The 20,073-nt window shown below is 46.1% G+C and overlaps 1 protein-coding gene across 8 annotated transcripts in view; it reads right to left on the reverse strand.

The window, feature by feature from the left end:
• Positions 1-3,370: 3,370 nt before the first annotated feature.
• Positions 3,371-20,073, reverse strand: part of LOC115127919 (transducin-like enhancer protein 3-B) — a 57,617-nt gene continuing 40,914 nt past the window's right edge. For all 8 annotated transcript variants that reach the window (XM_065012355.1, XM_065012360.1, XM_065012357.1 and 5 more), the window contains 7 exons: positions 12,550-12,623; positions 12,171-12,420; positions 8,937-9,184; positions 8,624-8,771; positions 6,293-6,443; positions 5,941-6,017; positions 3,371-5,272 (listed from right to left, as the gene is read on the reverse strand). In XM_065012355.1, the coding sequence (XP_064868427.1) occupies positions 5,165-5,272; positions 5,941-6,017; positions 6,293-6,443; positions 8,624-8,771; positions 8,937-9,184; positions 12,171-12,420; positions 12,550-12,623 (1,056 nt within the window). In that variant the 3' untranslated portion in view covers positions 3,371-5,164. The remainder of the gene's footprint in view (positions 5,273-5,940; positions 6,018-6,292; positions 6,444-8,623; positions 8,772-8,936; positions 9,185-12,170; positions 12,421-12,549; positions 12,624-20,073) is intronic.

Raw genomic sequence — 20,073 nt, forward strand, 5'->3', positions numbered from 1 at the left:
CTAGGACCAGTTCCAGTACTAACCCCAAGTTAAATATTAGCATTAAGTGCAGAACAATGGGATTTTCTAGGACCATTGCGAACACGTTCCAACTGCAGCTCAGACAGAGGTGTAGCGGCAACACATGAAGCAATGGGAAAAGCCCAATCATTCCTAAAGAGGTGAGACTGGCTCATTTGCTTCAGTTTCCTTCTACGGCTCCCAAGTGAGTCATCAGAGCTGCAGCCTGGAACTCTTCTCTTCACACATACTGCTCACTTAATGCTGCATTCAATGGAGACAAAGAGAAGCAGCACTAGTTTAACATGTCACCAATGACGCAAAGTAAAAGGTCCTGTTGTTCCTCCTATGAGCTGGTCACTGTCCCTCCTATGATGGAGGAGGACATGTACGTACACAGTACACATCGTATACCGTTAACACATGGGTCCATATTTACACTACACACACCGTATACCGTTAACACATGGGTCCATATTTACACTACACACACCGTATACCGTTAACACATGGGTCCATATTTACACTACACACACCGTATACCGTTAACACATGGGTCCAACACCATGGGTCCGTTAACACATGGGTCCATATTTACACACACCGTATACCGTTAACACATGGGTCCATATTTACACTACACACCGTTAACACATGGGTCCATATTTACACACACACACCGTATACCGTTAACACATGGGTCCATATTTACACTACACACACCGTATACCGTTAACACATGGGTCCATATTTACACACACACACTGTATACCGTTAACACATGGGTCCATATTTACACTACACACACCGTATACCGTTAACACATGGGTCCATATTTACACACACCGTATACCGTTAACACATGGGTCCATATTTACACTACACACACCGTATACCGTTAACACATGGGTCCATATTTACACTACACACACCGTATACCGTTAACACATGGGTCCATATTTACACTACACACACCGTATACCGTTAACACAGAACACAGAATCGCTCTTTGTCCCGCTATAGTCAACATCACACACACCAGTATCACGACCTGACAGCCAGAACCCCCGCTCAAGTGCAAATTAGTATTGTGGCCACTTGTGGTGGAAGCAGAGAAAGAGGGGGAACCATTGACACTAGAGCAAGAGAGAGGCTTTAGGATCCAATAACTACATGTTTCCTATCCAGGACAGGAGAGGGGCTTTAGGATCCAATAACTACATGTTGTTTCCTATCAGAGAGAGAGAGAGGGGCTTTAGGACCCAATAACTACATGTTGTTTCCTATCCAGGACAGGAGAGAGAGGGCTTTAGGACCCAATAACTACATGTTGTTTCCTATCCAGGGAATGAGAGAGAGAGAGGGCTTTAGGACCCAATAACTACATGTTGTTTCCTATCCAGGACAGGAGAGAGAGGGCTTTAGGACCCAATAACTACATGTTGTTTCCTATCCAGGACAAGAGAGAGAGGGCTTTAGGACCCAATAACTACATGTTGTTTCCTATCCAGGACAGGAGAGGATTTAGGACCCAATAACTACTTGTTGTTTCCTATCCAGGAGAGAGAGAGAGGGGGGGCTTTAGGACCCAATAACTACATGTTGTTTCATATCCAGGAGAGAGAGAGGGAGGGCTTTAGGACCCAATAACTACATGTTGTTTCCTATCCAGGCGAGAGAGAGGGAGGGATTTAGGACCCAATAATTACATGTTGTTTCCTATCCAGGACAGGAGAGAGAGGATTTAGGACCCAATAACTACATGTTGTTTCCTATCCAGGACAGGAGAGAGGATTTAGGACCCAATAACTACATGTTGTTTCCGATCCAGGACAGAGGATTTAGGATCCAATAACTACATGTTGTTTCCTATCCAGGAGAGAGAGGGGGCTTTAGGACCCAATAACTACATGTTGTTTCCTATCCAGGACAGGAGAGAGGATTTAGGATCCAATAACTACATGTTGTTTCCTATCCAGGACAGGAGAGAGGATTTAGGACCCAATAACTACATGTTGTTTCCTATCCAGGACAGGAGAGAGGATTTAGGATCCAATAACTACATGTTGTTTCCTATCCAGGAGAGAGAGAGGGAGGGATTTAGGACCCAATAACTACATGTTGTTTCCTATCCAGGAGAGAGAGAGGGAGGGCTTTAGGACCAAATAACTACATGTTGTTTCCTATCCAGGACAGGAGAGAGAGGATTTAGGACCCAATAACTACATGTTGTTTCCTATCCAAGAGAGAGAGAGGGAGGGCTTTAGGACCCAATAACTACATGTTGTTTCCTATCCAGGACAGGAGGGAGGATTTAGGACCCAATAACTACATGTTGTTTCCTATCCAGGAGAGGAGAGAGGGAGGGCTTTAGGACCCAATAACTACATGTTGTTTCCTATCCAGGAGAGAGAGAGGGAGGCTTTAGGACCCAATAACTACATGTTTCCTATCCAGGACAGGAGAGTGGATTTAGGACCCAATAACTGCATGTTGTTTCCTATCCAGGAGAGAGAGGGGGAGGCTTTAGGACCCAATAACTACATGTTGTTTCCTATCCAGGAGAGGAGAGAGGGAGGGCTTTAGGGCCCAATAACTACATGATTTAAGAACATAACGTATCCATACTCCACTGCAGCTGATCAGGTGTGGATAGTCCTGTAGTCTAGTCTTCGCTCTCTTCCAAGAAATTCGGAGGAAACCATTAACTGGAGGGTCTCAAAAAACAACTGAAAACATTGGCTTGACACACTGCCATCTTGAGTAGACTACAGTTTCATCAGGTCCAGCCGTATGCACAGACCCCATAATCCAGTAGTAAGTCTGTGGCAGCTACTGTGACTGGGTGTGTGTGTGTGTGTGTGTGTGTCGTGCCTGTGGTTTCAGCGAGGCGCTGAGGCAGCAGTGTGTGACACTCTTAAGTCACACGGGTGGTTTGGCAACACACACAGATCCTCAGCAATGCGTCTCCTCTCCCAGCATTAGTCTTTTGAACAGCCTGCGACCATAACGACACGCCTGGACAGCAGCCTACTGACTCCACTGCTATTCAACAGGCTCACACACACACCTCATATACAGCATCCAGTTAACTAGAAGGAATCACCAGGCATATGTTTGAGGTTAGGTATTCATTATGAAACAGTTAAAGTGTTTAAGTATCACATCAAGTGTGGGGTATAAGTGGAAGACTCCAGTGGTTTAGACACTACACTACACTCAAATGTATCTACTTTCAAACCTATTAAGAGGAAGTTAATGTCAGGGCAGACAGACACCCACGGCTCTCGTAGAAGTACTCAAACGCTCTTTGATACAACGACTGTGCGCTTCCTCAACAATATGTTGCATTGAAATGAACTGGGAAGTCTTTCTACAAAAAAAAACAACAGTTTATTGAATGATCATCAACTGTACATTATGTTCAGTGCTGACACAGTTTTGCTACATACTTTGGTTGTGAATTGGAGACGCTCACATTTCACCCCTCGTTATGACTGAAGGAAAGGCGGGTATTGGGGCGCAGTGAACAATGAGTGTCCCCCCCAACAGCTGAACGATGGAGGAAGATATTCCCCTTAGACACAGAGCATCTTACCCTCAGTACCATTTGGGTACCAAACAGATCCGTGTCTAGAGGCACCTTCATCCTACTCGGTACTGAACATTATGTAGATGCTGGTCACAATGCTAACTTCTGTTGTACATTTTGAAAGATCCTAATAGCCAACCCTAGCACTTAACAGGCACTGTATATCGACTGGAATCCAAGTCCGGTTATGATGATGTACTGATAAATGAGGATAGAGGATCAAATCAATGGATTCCATAGAAGCATGTTCTCCTTAACCCCCCCGTCTAGATGACCCTGTGGGTTGTTCTACATTAGATTTAGGTCCAGACTCAATGTTCAGATTGTGTCCGGCCAGCCATATGAACTGGGGACGCGGCCGATAAGCCCAGTCCGTCAGCCCGTACTAGTTCAGATTGTGTCCGGCCAGCCATATGAACTGGGGAAGCTGCCGATAAGCCCAGTCCGTCAGCCCGTACTAGTTCAGATTGTGTCCGGCCAGCCATATGAACTGGGGACGCGGCCGATAAGCCCAGTCCGTCAGCCCGTACTAGTTCAGATTGTGTCCGGCCAGCCATATGAACTGGGGAAGCGGCCGATAAGCCCAGTCCGTCAGCCCGTACTAGTAATAATCCAGTAGAATTGAAGGTCATCGTTCAACATCAACCAGACGACCCAAAACACCATCCAAGACGTAAGAGAGACGGGTCATAAAAGGGCACAGAGAAAGTAGTAGTTAGTTTCTTTAATATGGTTTTAATTTACATTGTTCTCCTCCTCTCGCTGATCCCCCAGTCTCCTCTGATAGGCCGGTCCAAGCGGGGGTCCTGTGGTATTCCACAGAGTTCCGTGGCTCTGCCTGAGCCGGCAGGCTCCACTTCCCAGACATTTTCGTAGTTCCAAAAAAAAAGGTCACCATCCCAAAACTCATATTTGAATCTCCACAAAGTGTTCTGGTTGACCATTTCGTTTTTGGAGAGACATTTCCATTTGATTTGGAAAAAGGTCAGCCTGGAGAACGTGCTTCAACACTCAAAAAAAAAGAAAAAAAGATTTAAAAAAGAAGAAGCTTATTCTACTTTCTGTTCTCCCTTGAATATCAAGCAGAAGGGAGAGGCCAAAAGCAAAAACGTCACAAGTACACCAGGACATGAAAATAGATATATATATTTATAATATATATATAAAATGTCTTTATTACTCCATTATGTACAATTTTCACAAGACGTCCAGGGAGCAACTGTTGTAAAGACAAAGCACCGCTTCATCCAGTCACATTACAGAAACAATCATCACCTTCAAAAATAAACCCTCAGAAACAGGCCCAGGAACAGATCAAAAAACAGCAAGACAATTTACATCTTCAGTGCCCATTGGGTTATAGTCTGCACCCGATAGCCAATCATAGCCAGGCCAACTGCCAAGCAGAGTTCATGGTGCCTTCTGAGCACCAATCCGGGAGCCGACATGGTCTGTAGTCCAATCCCTGGTGGTCTTTGAGGTTAGGGGGTGTGGTGAGTGAAGTAAGAGGAGGAGGAGGGGCTAGCAGCTCCCCTCGTCAGGCCACTAGGAGGAGGGGTCAAACTGGTGTTTCTAGTAGATCACCTCGTACACTGTGGCCTTCTTGTCTCCAGAGCCCGTCACGATGTACTTGTCGTCTGCAGAGATGTCGCAGCTCAGGACGGAAGAGGACTCCTTTGACTGTTGAGGTAAAGGGTAAAAAACACGTTAGCGATCCTATTCAGAGCACGTCATGCGTTTGCCTGAACTAACCGTGTCCAAAGTGACCATCTGTCTTGGTTGGTCTGAAAGACAATTCTCTGAACAATACTGCTAGCCACTTTAAACTATGCCACTTTGTTTACATTACTCATCTCATATGTATATACTGTACTCTATACCATCTACTGTATCTTGCCTATGCCGTTCTGTACAATCACTCATTCATATATCTTTATGTACATATTCTTTATCCCTTTACACTTGTGTGTGTATAAGGTAGTAGTTGTGGAATCGTTAGGTTAGATTACTCGTTGGTTATTACTGCATTGTTGGAACTAGAAGCACAAGCATTTCGCTACACTCGCATTAACATCTGCAAACCATGTGTATGTGACCAATAACATCTGCTAACCATGTGTATGTGACCAATAACATCTGCTAACCATGTGTATGTGACAAATAACATCTGCTAACCATGTGTATGTGACAAATAACATCTGCAAACCATGTGTATGTGACAAATAACATCTGCTAACCATGTGTATGTGACAAATAACATCTGCAAACCATGTCATGTCCCAGGATTGTGAGCATCTATGCGTGTTTGAGAGTGTGTATATTCATGTGTGTGTTATTGATTGGAGTACCTGGAATATGCTGGCACCGTACGGAGTCCTCCAGGCATTCAAGAGGTTGTCCTTCCCCGTGCTCACAAACCATTTACCTTCAAACACAGGACACGATACATGAGCTCAGAGTCCAGGTTGCCCTCACCAAGCAGGACAGGCCTCTGCACAAGACTCTCCAAGCACCAAAATGCAAGTACACATGGTTTCATATTTAGTAGCTAACCCAATACAACTGATGTGGGGCAGTTGGTATTACTGGTTGGTACAGTAGAAGTACCAACTAAACAACATGGTTCAATTCCTTGAGAAAAAAGGAACTACATAAATACATGTTATAAATGACTTCTAGCACCCTGGACATGTTTCTTACCACAGTAGGCGAACTTCAGCGAGAGGACGCAGCTCTCATGCAGGTGGAGCTGGTACTTGTCCGGCTTGGTGTGATGGAGAACCTCCACGTTGCTGCTCTCCATGCCCACTGCCAGCCACTCCCCTGTGGGGCAGTAGCCTAGAGAGAAGATCTGGGAGGAGACGGGAGGTGGTGGTGAACCAGGGAAAAATACAGTGTGTGTGTGTGTGGGGGATGCAACAGTACACAGCAACGGTATGTTGTCAACCCGTTCAGTACACCCCCTACGGTTCAATATGCACACGTGAACCGCAGAATTACGATACGCCTGTCATTTTCCTGTCATTTCCAACACGTGCTCATTGCGCTGCAGACTACAGGCACGTTGTACATTCAGATCCGCAGAACCAGACACGCAGCTTGTGGTCGTTAAGGGGCACCTGATGGCCGACAAACTTTACTCAACAGCAATGTCTCAAAATGTGGCAACCGCAATGACAGCAACCCACTCCCCCTTAAAACAACCAATGGAAGATTTGCACTGACATCTCAGTAGGAAACCTCCCTAAAAGGGGCCCCATGAAGAGAGAGGAAACTAAAAACAAATATTCTCTCAGCTCCCAACGTGACAATGGCGAGACAGAGAGACGCACATTTGAAGAGACACCGGCGTCTTTCAAATCCGCTACATTCTGGCTTCAACGTTCAATATGATGACGAGGGGAAGAAGACCGTAAACAAACAAAGTACAGTCTGCAAGCATTGCTTTGCCCCTGTCGGCTACTCGAGTTGAAACACTTCTAACACGATGTGTCATTTACATGACCATCACTCAGCCACATCTCTTGCAGCAGGAGCAAGGAAAGTCCACTCGTTAGCCAAAACACAAGCTCTCATTGCTACCTTCAACAATTTGTGACAAATTCAGGAAAAACTAAGAAATAACGAAAGCAGTGGGAGTATTCACAGCCAAAGCTTTGCAGGCCTATTCGGTGGTGACTGACTGGGGATTTCCTCACCTGATTATTAAACAATTAAACCGCTCCACAATGTCCCGCACACATTTCAGCAGCAAAGTCATTCCCAAACTCTATGAAACATCACAGAGACATTTAAAAGGAATTGACGCAGACACCCTATCTAGCTCTCTCCACTGATAGTTGCTCTGGAGGTCCAACTCAAAGCCTCACTGACGGTTCACTATGTACTGGTCTGGGAGATCTATGTGTTGCAGACTCGGCACTGACGGTTCACTATGTACTGGTCTGGGAGATCTGTGTGTTGCAGACTCGGCCCTGACGGTTCACTATGTACTGGTCTGGGAGATCTGTGTGTTGCAGACTCGGCACTGACGGTTCACTATGTACTGGTCTGGGAGATCTGTGTGTTGCAGACTCGGCCCTGACGGTTCACTATGTACTGGTCTGGGAGATCTGTGTGTTGCAGACTCGGCACTGACGGTTCACTATGTACTGGTCTGGGAGATCTGTGTGTTGCAGACTCGGCCCTGACGGTTCACTATGTACTGGTCTGGGAGATCTGTGTGTTGCAGACTCGGCACTGACGGTTCACTATGTACTGGTCTGGGAGATCTGTGTGTTGCAGACTCGGCCCTGACGGTTCACTATGTACTGGTCTGGGAGATCTGTGTGTTGCAGACTCGGCACTGACGGTTCACTATGTACTGGTCTGGGAGATCTGTGTGTTGCAGACTCGGCCCTGACGGTTCACTATGTACTGGTCTGGGAGATCTGTGTGTTGCAGACTCGGCCCCTGTATGAGAGTCATACAAGCGCACACTTAGCCCTAGAATTAATGAATGCTGTGACTGAGTGGACGCTAGAGAGACCAAATATCACAATCCCAGCCACTACAGATAACACACAAAACATAGTGAACGCCATCCGTGAAGCTGATGGGTTTGGGCCCCACATTGGCAAAGCACCTACAGCTTGTCAAAGCGAAGAAGCACTTTTCATTGTATTCTCCCCTTGCTGTCAGTAGAGACAGAAACCAGGCAGTCAGTCATCTTGACATTTTTCTGAATGGAACGTTTCAGGATAAATAAAATAGTTCATTTTAAAGGGTTTAAAGGGTGATGGGTTTATTTTTTTTCTTAAATGTAAATATCCCGAAACCGTACTGAACCGTGGGCCCACTGTACCGTTGTATCCCTGTGTGTGTGTGTGTGTGTGTGTGTGTGTACGCGTGTGTGTACATGTGTGTGTACGTGTGTGTGTGTACGTGTGTGTACGTGTGTGTGTGTGTACGTGTGTGTGTGTGTACGTGTGTGTGTGTGTACGTGTGTGTGTGTACGTGTGTGTGTGTGTGTAAACATAAATAGGAGCGTACCTGGGAGGTGAAGTCATGCTGCTGGAGCTGGCGTCCCTCCCTCAGGTCCCATGAGCGGACGGTGTTGTCCAGACCTCCGGTCCACAGCTTGGTCCCGTCGTGGGAGATGTCGATACAGCTGGCGCCGTCCGTGTGGCCCTGGAACTGCCTACAACACCCAGCAAACACCGTGGACTTAGCCAAGTGATTCCACTCACGCTTTGGACATTTCAATGTAATCCCACTCCAATCCTTACTGCTAAAATCACATGGGTAGTAGTACATCCCTCCCAGCCCCAACCAGTCCTCTCCTCTCTTCAGATGGATCACTCACCTGACCAGGGTCTGGTTGTGCAGGTCCCAGACGGCGATGTTCCCATCACTGCAGCAGGAGAAGCAGACTTTGGCGTCGGGGGAGATGGCCAGAGCGTAGCAGGCGGGGGCCGAGGAGGTGAGCTCCGCCTTGATACGTGGCGTCGGAGAGGCCAGGTCCCAGATGGTCAGCGTGCTGGCCTCACCGCCCACAATCAGGGTGCGGCCATCAGGGAGGAGCTTACAGGAGCGGATGTAGTTGTCCCTGTTCTGGAGACAGAGAGGGAGCCAGTTAACACTTGGGCTTCAGCCAGTTATCGTGATAATAGCAGGTATCGTGAGACACACAAATGTATTGCTAAATATTGCTATACTGTTGGAGCTAGGAACACAGCCATTTCACTACACCCGCAATAACATCTGAGAAATATTTTATGAGACCAATAAAATGTGATTTGATTTAAAAGCAGGTGTGGCGACTCCAACCCCATTGGATGAATTGAACGGATGTGGGTGGAGCTGTAACTCCATAGGGATGCTGGTTGTGAACATCACAAAAGGTCCGACGAAGGCCTTGAGGTCAATACATAAAGCTTAAGAGAGCCGTGACCCTAGCGAGAGAGAGCCGCGGTCCCAGCGAGAGCCGCGACCCCAGCGAGAGCCGCGGCCCCAGCGAGAGCCGCGACCCCAGCGAGAGCAGTGTGCAGGTTTCTTCTTTTTTCTCATCTTATTCAACTGTTAAAATGCACCTGCAACAAAGACAGCTCAGATGTGCCTTTGGAAACAGGTGTGGGGATGAAAGCATCAGAGTGTGTTTGAGTTGGGCTTCCCTCGGCTGTGGTGTGTGGAGAGAGACTCATTTTCAGCTTTAACAAGGACAGACGAGTGTTAGCTGGACTGGGTCCATGAGGCGGATGATGTGAATGACAGATCAATAGAGGGACGGTGCTCTCAGATGAATTAAACAGCTTGCTGATGACTATATAAGACCTGGTCACAAAGCCAGCACTCTCCCTCTGCTCCTTCCCCCTCTCCAAAGTGGCCAGGAGACAGTATCAAACTGATGAATGGGGAGGATGGGAGAATGACTAATGGGGTGAGTAATGGCAAACGGGGGCAGGACGATCAGAAGATCATTACTTTAGGTCTTTTTCAAAAACGTCACACACAGGGCCGACAAACAAGACTGTGCCTTGAATTATTACATTCACAAGAGCAGATGGGGGAGAGGGTGGATGTGAGGTTCAGAGGGCTGGTTCAGAGGGTGGATGTGAGGTTCAGAGGGCTGGTTCAGAGGGTGGATGTGGGGTTCAGAGGGCTGGTTCATAGGATGGATGTGGGGTTCAGAGGGCTGGTTCATAGGGTGGATGTGGGGTTCAGAGGGCTGGTTCAGAGGGTGGATGTGGGGTTCAGAGGGCTGGTTCAGAGGGTGGATGTGGGGGTTCAGAGGGTGGATGTGGGGTTCAGAGGGCTGGTTCATAGGATGGATGTGGGGTTCAGAGGGCTGGTTCAGAGGGTGGATGTGGGGTTCAGAGGGCTGGTTCATAGGATGGATGTGGGGTTCAGAGGGCTGGTTCATAGGGTGGATGTGGGGTTCAGAGGGCTGGTTCAGAGGGTGGATGTGGGGTTCAGAGGGCTGGTTCAGAGGGTGGATGTGGGGTTCAGAGGGCTGGTTCATAGGATGGATGTGGGGTTCAGAGGGTGGATGTGGGGTTCAGAGGGTGGATGTGGGGTTCAGAGGGTGGATGTGGGGTTCAGAGGGCTGGTTCATAGGATGGATGTGGGGTTCAGAGGGCTGGTTCAGAGGGTGGATGTGGGGTTCAGAGGGCTGGTTCAGAGGGTGGATGTGGGGTTCAGAGGCCTGGTTCAGAGGGTGGATGTGGGGTTCAGAGGGCTGGTTCAGAGGGTGGATGTGGGGTTCAGAGGGCTGGTTCAGAGGGTGGATGTGGGGTTCAGAGGGCTGGTTCAGAGGGTGGATGTGGGGTTCAGAGGGCTGGTTCATAGGATGGATGTGGGGTTCAGAGGGTGGATGTGAGGTTCAGAGCGCTGGTTCAGAGGGCTGGATGTGGGGTTCAGAGCGCTGGTTCAGAGGGTGGATGTGGGGTTCAGAGGGCTGGTTCAGAGGGTGGAGGTGGGGTTCAGAGGGTGGATGTGGGGTTCAGAGGGCTGGTTCATAGGGTGGATGTGGGGTTCAGAGGGCTGGTTCAGAGGGTGGATGTGGGGTTCAGAGGGTGGATGTGGGGTTCAGAGGGCTGGCTCATAGGGTGGATGTGGGGTTCAGAGGGCTGGTTCAGAGGGTGGATGTGAGGTTCAGAGGGCTGGTTCATAGGGTGGATGTGGGGTTCAGAGGGCTGGTTCATAGGGTGGATGTGGGGTTCAGAGGGCTGGTTCAGAGGGCGGATGTGGGGTTCAGAGGGCTGGATGTGGGGTTCAGAGGGTGGATGTGGGGTTCAGAGGGCTGGTTCAGAGGGTGGATGTGGGGGTTCAGAGGGTTGGTTCAGAGGGTGGATGTGGGGGTTCAGAGGGTGGATGTGGGGTTCAGAGGGCTGGTTCAGAGGGCTGAAGGTAGCGGTATAAAGTACTTAAGTAAAATATACTTTGAAGTACTACTTAAGTTGTTTTTTGGGGGCATCTGTACTTTACTATTTATATTTTTTACAACTTCTACTCCACTATATTCCTAATGGAAATAACGTACTTTCTACTCCATACATTTTCCATGACACCCAAAAGTATTTTGAATGCTTAGCATTTTGCTTAGCAGGACAGGAAAATGGTCTAATTCAAGCACAGAGAGAATCCCTGGTTATACATCAGCCCTATGAAGAGCATCCTCTGTGCCCATCAGTGGGCTTGGTATCTCAGTCCATGTCTAATGATAACCGTCACAGTATCATCTCAGATACAAGGCTAGCTAGTTCAGCTTGGCTATCCTGTTAGCAAGCATACAGCCCAGCCAACCTAAGTTATAGCCTTCGTCCCACATTGTCTGTCGTTATGCATTACACCATTATAACAATGATATGATCATTCAGCAGATGGCTTTATCCACAGTGACAGTCATCCAGTTGAAACAGTACCAGTCAAAAGTCTGGACACACCTACTCATTACAGGGTTTTTCTTTATTTGGACTATTTTCTACATTGTAAAATAGTAGTGAAGACATCAACATTATGAAATAACACCTATGGAATCATGTAGTAACCAAAAAACCATTGAATGAGTAGGTGTGTCCAAACATTAACGGCTCCTTACCAGGCAGTCCAGTTGGGACACGGGACTCTTGCTGCCCGGCTGGCTGATGTCCCAGATCTTAACGCAGCCCTTGCCACCGGTGTAGACGTGGCGCGTGGGGTTGCTGATGGTGACGGCGCACACCACCTCGCCGTGGCTCAGCGTGTTGATCTGGCGAGCGTGGCGTGGGATGCCCGGGCCTATGAGAGCGTCCGGGGGAAAGGGCACCGGCTGCATCTGGCCGTCGGCGCTCACATGAAAGGAGTAGGCACTACCGTGGGGAGAAAGGGCAGTTGTTCTGAGACTAAATGAAACATGGAACCAAAATGTTGGACTTGACCTGTGACTTTCAGGCTCTCGTGATAAACAGTTTAAACAAAGAGTGGGTTTGGAGACTTACGGTTTCCCTCCAGAGATGGATGTGAGACTGGCTTGCAGGCCTGGTCTCATGTGGGAGTGAGGGTCAAACCCCGCCTGGGAAAACAGACAGCATGTTAACATGAACAAACAGTGGAAAGCCATGCAGCCAACTAGGCTAAATGTTCAAACAGGAAACGTAGCATCACTGCCTCTGTAGCGTCAAATAAGACAGGGGTACTCTAGTACTATTTCAGAAGGTCCGATCACACAAATGTCCTATGTGGCAAAACCTTATACCTCACAACCCAATGCCACCCAAAACAGTTCACAACCATCTTGTTGGCAGAGAGATAGTTTTGCAGTTTTAAGTTACATTGTTCGCAATTCTATACATGCTGCATTGGACAGAGATTTTTGTTGCCGTTTTAAAGCTAATTTCCTGCAATTCTAGGTATTTTTCCAGGTCTTATTTGCGTTTATAAACTAGGTGGTTCAGACCGTATACAACAGGTATGACAACACATGTGTTTTTACTGCTCTAATTACATTGGTAACCAGTCCATAATAGCGATAAGGCACCTCGGGGGTTTGTGATATATGGCCAATATACCGCGGCTAAGGGCTGTGTTCAGGCACTCCTCGTTGCGTCGTTCATAAGAACAGCCCAAGCCGTGGTATATTGACCACATACCACACCCTCTTGGCTCTTATTGCTTAATTAAACGATACCAGGGGTCGAAGCCTGACCTAGTTCAGTAGTACTAGTAGAGACCCGCGGTCCGTATTGAACCCGTTATGAGTAGGTGGGACACAAGGGGAATTCTCTCATTTCATACAGTGCTGTGGATTCTACATTCCTTGGCCCAGGTTTGTGGTAACGGTGTAAAAGGGGAGATGCTAATGAGAGCCTGGGAGATTCACACACACACACACACAGAAGTGTTTTGACAGAGTTGTTATTCCCCTCCCTTGTAGCACCAGACATCAAAGCAGTGGAGTTAGAAACCTTGGAGTTCGCTAACAATTTACACAGAGAGGAGAGAAATTAGTTTTTATGTATTTCTAAAGAAATATTGAAAAAGTGAACTATTGAAATAGGAAATTCATTGTAAATTGTCTGCTAGTCATATTAGCATAAGTCTTTCAGCCGACAGCCGTGTTGGCCAACTCAACGGTGGCGCTGCTGAGACATGTAATATATAGTGAGACGTGAGTCTGATGTACGTTAGCATGTGTGTGTTTGAGTGAACACCTTTTCTTTCCTCTTCCTGTGTCGTATTAGTAACTGTAGCCTGTGTCGTATTAGTAACTGTAGCCTGTGTCGTATTAGTAACTGTAGCCTGTGTCGTATTAGTAACTGTAGCCTGTGTCGTATTAGTAACTGTAGCCTGTGTCGTATTAGTAACTGTAGCCTGTGTCGTATTAGTAACTGTAGCCTGTGTCGTATTAGTAACTGTAGCCTGTGTCGTATTAGTAACTGTAGCCTGTGTCGTATTAGTAACTGTAGCCTGTGTGACTGTGTCGTATTAGTAACTGTAGCCTGTGTGACTGTTGTGTTAGTAACTGTAGCCTGTGTGACTGTTGTATTAGTAACTGTAGCCTGTGTGACTGTGTTGTATTAGTAACTGTAGCCTGTGTCGTATTAGTAACTGTAGCCTGTGTGACTGTGTCGTATTAGTAACTGTAGCCTGTGTGACTGTGTCGTATTAGTAACTGTAGCCTGTGTGCCTGTGTCGTATTAGTAACTGTAGCCTGTGTTGTATTAGTAACTGTAGCCTGTGTGACTGTGTCGTATTAGTAACTGTAGCCTGTGTGACTGTGTCGTATTAGTAACTGTAGCCTGTGTGACTGTGTCGTATTAGTAACTGTAGCCTGTGTGACTGTGTCGTATTAGTAACTGTAGCCTGTGTGACTGTTGTATTAGTAACTGTAGCCTGTGTGACTGTGTTGTATTAGTAACTGTAGCCTGTGTGACTGTGTTGTATTAGTAACTGTAGCCTGTGTGACTGTGTTGTATTAGTAACTGTAGCCTGTGTGACTGTAACTGTAGCCTGTGTGACTGTGTTGTATTAGTAACTGTAGCCTGTGTGACTGTGTTGTATTAGTAACTGTAGCCTGTGTGACTGTGTTGTATTAGTAACTGTAGCCTGTGTGACTGTGTTGTATTAGTAACTGTAGCCTGTGTGACTGTGTTGTATTAGTAACTGTAGCCTGTGTGACTGTGTTGTATTAGTAACTGTAGCCTGTGTGACTGTGTTGTATTAGTAACTGTAGCCTGTGTGACTGTGTTGTATTAGTAACTGTAGCCTGTGTGACTGTGTTGTATTAGTAACTGTAGCCTGTGTGACTGTGTTGTGTTAGTAACTGTAGCCTGTGTGACTGTGTTGTGTTAGTAACTGTAGCCTGTGTGACTGTGTTGTGTTAGTAACTGTAGCCTGTGTGACTGTGTTGTGTTAGTAACTGTAGCCTGTGTGACTGTGTTGTGTTAGTAACTGTAGCCTGTGTGACTGTGTTGTGTTAGTAACTGTAGCCTGTGTGACTGTGTTGTGTTAGTAACTGTAGCCTGTGTGACTGTGTTGTATTAGTAACTGTAGCCTGTGTGACTGTGTTGTATTAGTAACTGTAGCCTGTGTGACTGTGTTAGTAACTGTAGCCTGTGTGACTGTGTTGTATTAGTAACTGTAGCCTGTGTTGTATTAGTAACTGTAGCCTGTGTGACTGTGTTGTGTTAGTAACTGTAGCCTGTGTGACTGTGTCGTATTAGTAACTGTAGCCTGTGTGACTGTGTTGTGTTAGTAACTGGAGCCTGTGTGACTGTGTTGTATTAGTAACTGTAGCCTGTGTTGTATTAGTAACTGTAGCCTGTGTGACTGTGTTGTGTTAGTAACTGTAGCCTGTGTGACTGTGTTGTATTAGTAACTGGAGCCTGTGTGACTGTGTTGTGTTAGTAACTGGAGCCTGTGTGACTGTGTTGTGTTAGTAACTGGAGCCTGTGTGACTGTGTTGTATTAGTAACTGGAGCCTGTGTGACTGTGTTGTGTTAGTAACTGGAGCCTGTGTGACTGTGTTGTGTTAGTAACTGGAGCCTGTGTGACTGTGTTGTGTTAGTAACTGGAGCCTGTGTGACTGTGTTGTGTTAGTAACTGTAGCCTGTGTTGTATTAGTAACTGTAGCCTGTGTGACTGTGTTGTATTAGTAACTGTAGCCTGTGTGACTGTGTTGTGTTAGTAACTGTAGCCTGTGTTGTATTAGTAACTGTAGCCTGTGTGACTGTGTTGTGTTAGTAACTGTAGCCTGTGTTGTATTAGTAACTGTAGCCTGTGTGACTGTGTTGTGTTAGTAACTGGAGCCTGTGTGACTGTGTTGTGTTAGTAACTGTAGCCTGTGTTGTATTAGTAACTGTAGCCTGTGTGACTGTGTTGTATTAGTAACTGTAGCCTGTGTGACTGTGTTGTGTTAGTAACTGTAGCCTGTGTTGTATTAGTAACTGTAGCCTGTGTGACTGTGTTGTATTAGTAACTGTAGCCTGTGTGACTGTGTTGTGTTAGTAACTGTAGACTGTGTTGTGTTAGTAACTGTAGCCTGTGTGACTGTGTTGTGTTAGTAACTGTAGCCTGTGTGACTGTGTTGTGTTAGTAACTGTAGCCTGTGTTGTATTAGTAACTGTAGCCTGTGTGACTGTGTTGTGTTAGTAACTGTAGCCTGTGTTGTATTAGTAACTGGAGCCTGTGTGACTGTGTTGTATTAGTAACTGTAGCCTGTGTTGTGTTAGTAACTGTAGCCTGTGTGACTGTGTTGTATTAGTAACTGGAGCCTGTGTGACTGTGTTGTGTTAGTAACTGGAGCCTGTGTGACTGTGTTGTGTTAGTAACTGGAGCCTGTGTGACTGTGTTGTGTTAGTAACTGGAGCCTGTGTGACTGTGTTGTGTTAGTAACTGTAGCCTGTGTTGTATTAGTAACTGTAGCCTGTGTGACTGTGTTGTATTAGTAACTGTAGCCTGTGTGACTGTGTTGTGTTAGTAACTGTAGCCTGTGTTGTATTAGTAACTGTAGCCTGTGTGACTGTGTTGTGTTAGTAACTGTAGCCTGTGTTGTATTAGTAACTGTAGCCTGTGTGACTGTGTTGTATTAGTAACTGTAGCCTGTGTGACTGTGTTGTATTAGTAACTGTAGCCTGTGTGACTGTGTTGTATTAGTAACTGTAGCCTGTGTGACTGTGTTGTATTAGTAACTGTAGCCTGTGTGACTGTGTTGTATTAGTAACTGTAGCCTGTGTGACTGTGTTGTATTAGTAACTGTAGCCTGTGTGACTGTGTTGTATTAGTAACTGTAGCCTGTGTGACTGTGTTGTATTAGTAACTGTAGCCTGTGTGACTGTGTTGTATTAGTAACTGTAGCCTGTGTGACTGTGTTGTATTAGTAACTGTAGCCTGTGTGACTGTGTTGTATTAGTAACTGTAGCCTGTGTGACTGTGTTGTGTTAGTAACTGTAGCCTGTGTGACTGTGTTGTGTTAGTAACTGTAGCCTGTGTGACTGTGTTGTGTTAGTAACTGTAGCCTGTGTGACTGTGTTGTGTTAGTAACTGTAGCCTGTGTGACTGTGTTGTGTTAGTAACTGTAGCCTGTGTGACTGTGTTGTGTTAGTAACTGTAGCCTGTGTGACTGTGTTGTGTTAGTAACTGTAGCCTGTGTGACTGTGTTGTGTTAGTAACTGTAGCCTGTGTGACTGTGTTGTATTAGTAACTGTAGCCTGTGTGACTGTGTTGTATTAGTAACTGTAGCCTGTGTGACTGTGTTAGTAACTGTAGCCTGTGTGACTGTGTTGTATTAGTAACTGTAGCCTGTGTGACTGTGTTGTGTTAGTAACTGTAGCCTGTGTGACTGTGTTGTGTTAGTAACTGTAGCCTGTGTGACTGTGTTGTATTAGTAACTGTAGCCTGTGTGACTGTGTTGTGTTAGTAACTGGAGCCTGTGTGACTGTGTTGTATTAGTAACTGTAGCCTGTGTTGTATTAGTAACTGTAGCCTGTGTGACTGTGTTGTGTTAGTAACTGTAGCCTGTGTGACTGTGTTGTATTAGTAACTGGAGCCTGTGTGACTGTGTTGTGTTAGTAACTGGAGCCTGTGTGACTGTGTTGTGTTAGTAACTGGAGCCTGTGTGACTGTGTTGTATTAGTAACTGGAGCCTGTGTGACTGTGTTGTGTTAGTAACTGGAGCCTGTGTGACTGTGTTGTGTTAGTAACTGGAGCCTGTGTGACTGTGTTGTGTTAGTAACTGGAGCCTGTGTGACTGTGTTGTGTTAGTAACTGTAGCCTGTGTTGTATTAGTAACTGTAGCCTGTGTGACTGTGTTGTATTAGTAACTGTAGCCTGTGTGACTGTGTTGTGTTAGTAACTGTAGCCTGTGTTGTATTAGTAACTGTAGCCTGTGTGACTGTGTTGTGTTAGTAACTGGAGCCTGTGTGACTGTGTTGTGTTAGTAACTGGAGCCTGTGTGACTGTGTTGTGTTAGTAACTGGAGCCTGTGTGACTGTGTTGTGTTAGTAACTGTAGCCTGTGTTGTATTAGTAACTGTAGCCTGTGTGACTGTGTTTATTAGTAACTGTAGCCTGTGTGACTGTGTTGTGTTAGTAACTGTAGCCTGTGTTGTATTAGTAACTGTAGCCTGTGTGACTGTGTTGTATTAGTAACTGTAGCCTGTGTGACTGTGTTGTATTAGTAAACTGTAGCCTGTGTGACTGTGTTGTGTTAGTAACTGTAGCCTGTGTGACTGTGTTGTGTTAGTAACTGTGTTGTGTTAGCCTGTGTTAGTAACTGTAGCCTGTGTGACTGTGTTGTATTAGTAACTGTAGCCTGTGTTGTATTAGTAACTGGAGCCTGTGTGACTGTGTTGTATTAGTAACTGTAGCCTGTGTTGTGTTGTTTAGTAACTGTAGCCTGTGTGACTGTGTTGTATTAGTAACTGGAGCCTGTGTGACTGTGTTGTGTTAGTAACTGTGTGTGACTGTGTTGTGTTAGTAACTGGAGCCTGTGTGACTGTGTTGTGTTAGTAACTGGAGCCTGTGTGACTGTGTTGTGTTAGTAACTGTAGCCTGTGTTGTATTAGTAACTGTAGCCTGTGTGACTGTGTTGTATTAGTAACTGTAGCCTGTGTGACTGTGTTGTGTTAGTAACTAGCCTGTGTTGTATTAGTAACTGTAGCCTGTGTGACTGTGTTGTGTTAGTAACTGTAGCCTGTGTGACTGTTGTATTAGTAACTGTAGCCTGTGTGACTGTGTTGTGTTAGTAACTGTAGCCTGTGTGACTGTGTTGTATTAGTAACTGTAGCCTGTGTGACTGTGTTGTGTTAGTAACTGTAGCCTGTGTGACTGTGTTGTATTAGTAACTGTAGCCTGTGTGACTGTGTTGTGTTAGTAACTGTAGCCTGTGTGACTGTGTTGTATTAGTAACTGTAGCCTGTGTGACTGTGTTGTAGTAGCCTGTGTGACTGTGTTGTATTAGTAACTGTGTTGTGACTGTGTTAGTAACTGTAGCCTGTGTGACTGTGTTGTGTTAGTAACTGGAGCCTGTGTGACTGTGTTGTGTTAGTAACTGGAGCCTGTGTGACTGTGTTGTGTTAGTAACTGGAGCCTGTGTGACTGTGTTGTGTTAGTAACTGGAGCCTGTGTGACTGTGTTGTGTTAGTAACTGTAGCCTGTGTGACTGTTAGTAACTGTAGCCTGTTGTAGTAAGTAACTGTAGCCTGTGTGACTGTGTTGTGTTAGTAACTGTAGCCTGTGTGAGTAACTGTGTGTGACTGTTTAGTAACTGTAGCCTGTGTGACTGTGTTGTGTTAGTAACTGTAGCCTGTGTGACTGTGTTGTGTTAGTAACTGTAACTGTGTGTTGTGTTAGCCTGTGCCTGTGTGACTGTGTTGTGTTAGTAACTGGAGCCTGTGTGACTGTGTTGTGTTAGTAACTGGAGCCTGTGTGACTGTGTTGTGTTAGTAACTGGAGCCTGTGTGACTGTGTTGTGTTAGTAACTGGAGCCTGTGTGACTGTGTTGTGTTAGTAACTGTAGCCTGTGTTGTATTAGTAACTGTAGCCTGTGTGACTGTGTTGTATTAGTAACTGTAGCCTGTGTGACTGTGTTGTGTTAGTAACTGTAGCCTGTGTTGTGTTGTGTTAGTAACTGTGTTGTGTTAGTAACTGGAGCCTGTGTGACTGTGTTGTGTTAGTAACTGTAGCCTGTGTTGTATTAGTAACTGTAGCCTGTGTGACTGTGTTGTGTTAGTAACTGTAGCCTGTGTTGTGTAACTGTAGCCTGTGTGACTGTGTTGTAAGTAACTGTAGCCTGTGTGACTGTGTTGTGTTAGTAACTGTAGACTGTGTTGTGTTAGTAACTGTAGCCTGTGTGACTGTGTTGTGTTAGTAACTGTAGCCTGTGTGACTGTGTTGTGTTAGTAACTGTAGCCTGTGTGACTGTGTTGTGTTAGTAACTGTAGCCTGTGTGACTGTGTTGTGTTAGTAACTGTAGCCTGTGTGAGTAAGTAACTGTAGCCTGTGTGACTGTGTTGTGTTAGTAAC

Source organism: Oncorhynchus nerka, linkage group LG27 (assembly GCF_034236695.1).
Source record: "Oncorhynchus nerka isolate Pitt River linkage group LG27, Oner_Uvic_2.0, whole genome shotgun sequence".
In the NCBI taxonomy this organism is placed as follows: domain Eukaryota; kingdom Metazoa; phylum Chordata; class Actinopteri; order Salmoniformes; family Salmonidae; genus Oncorhynchus; species Oncorhynchus nerka.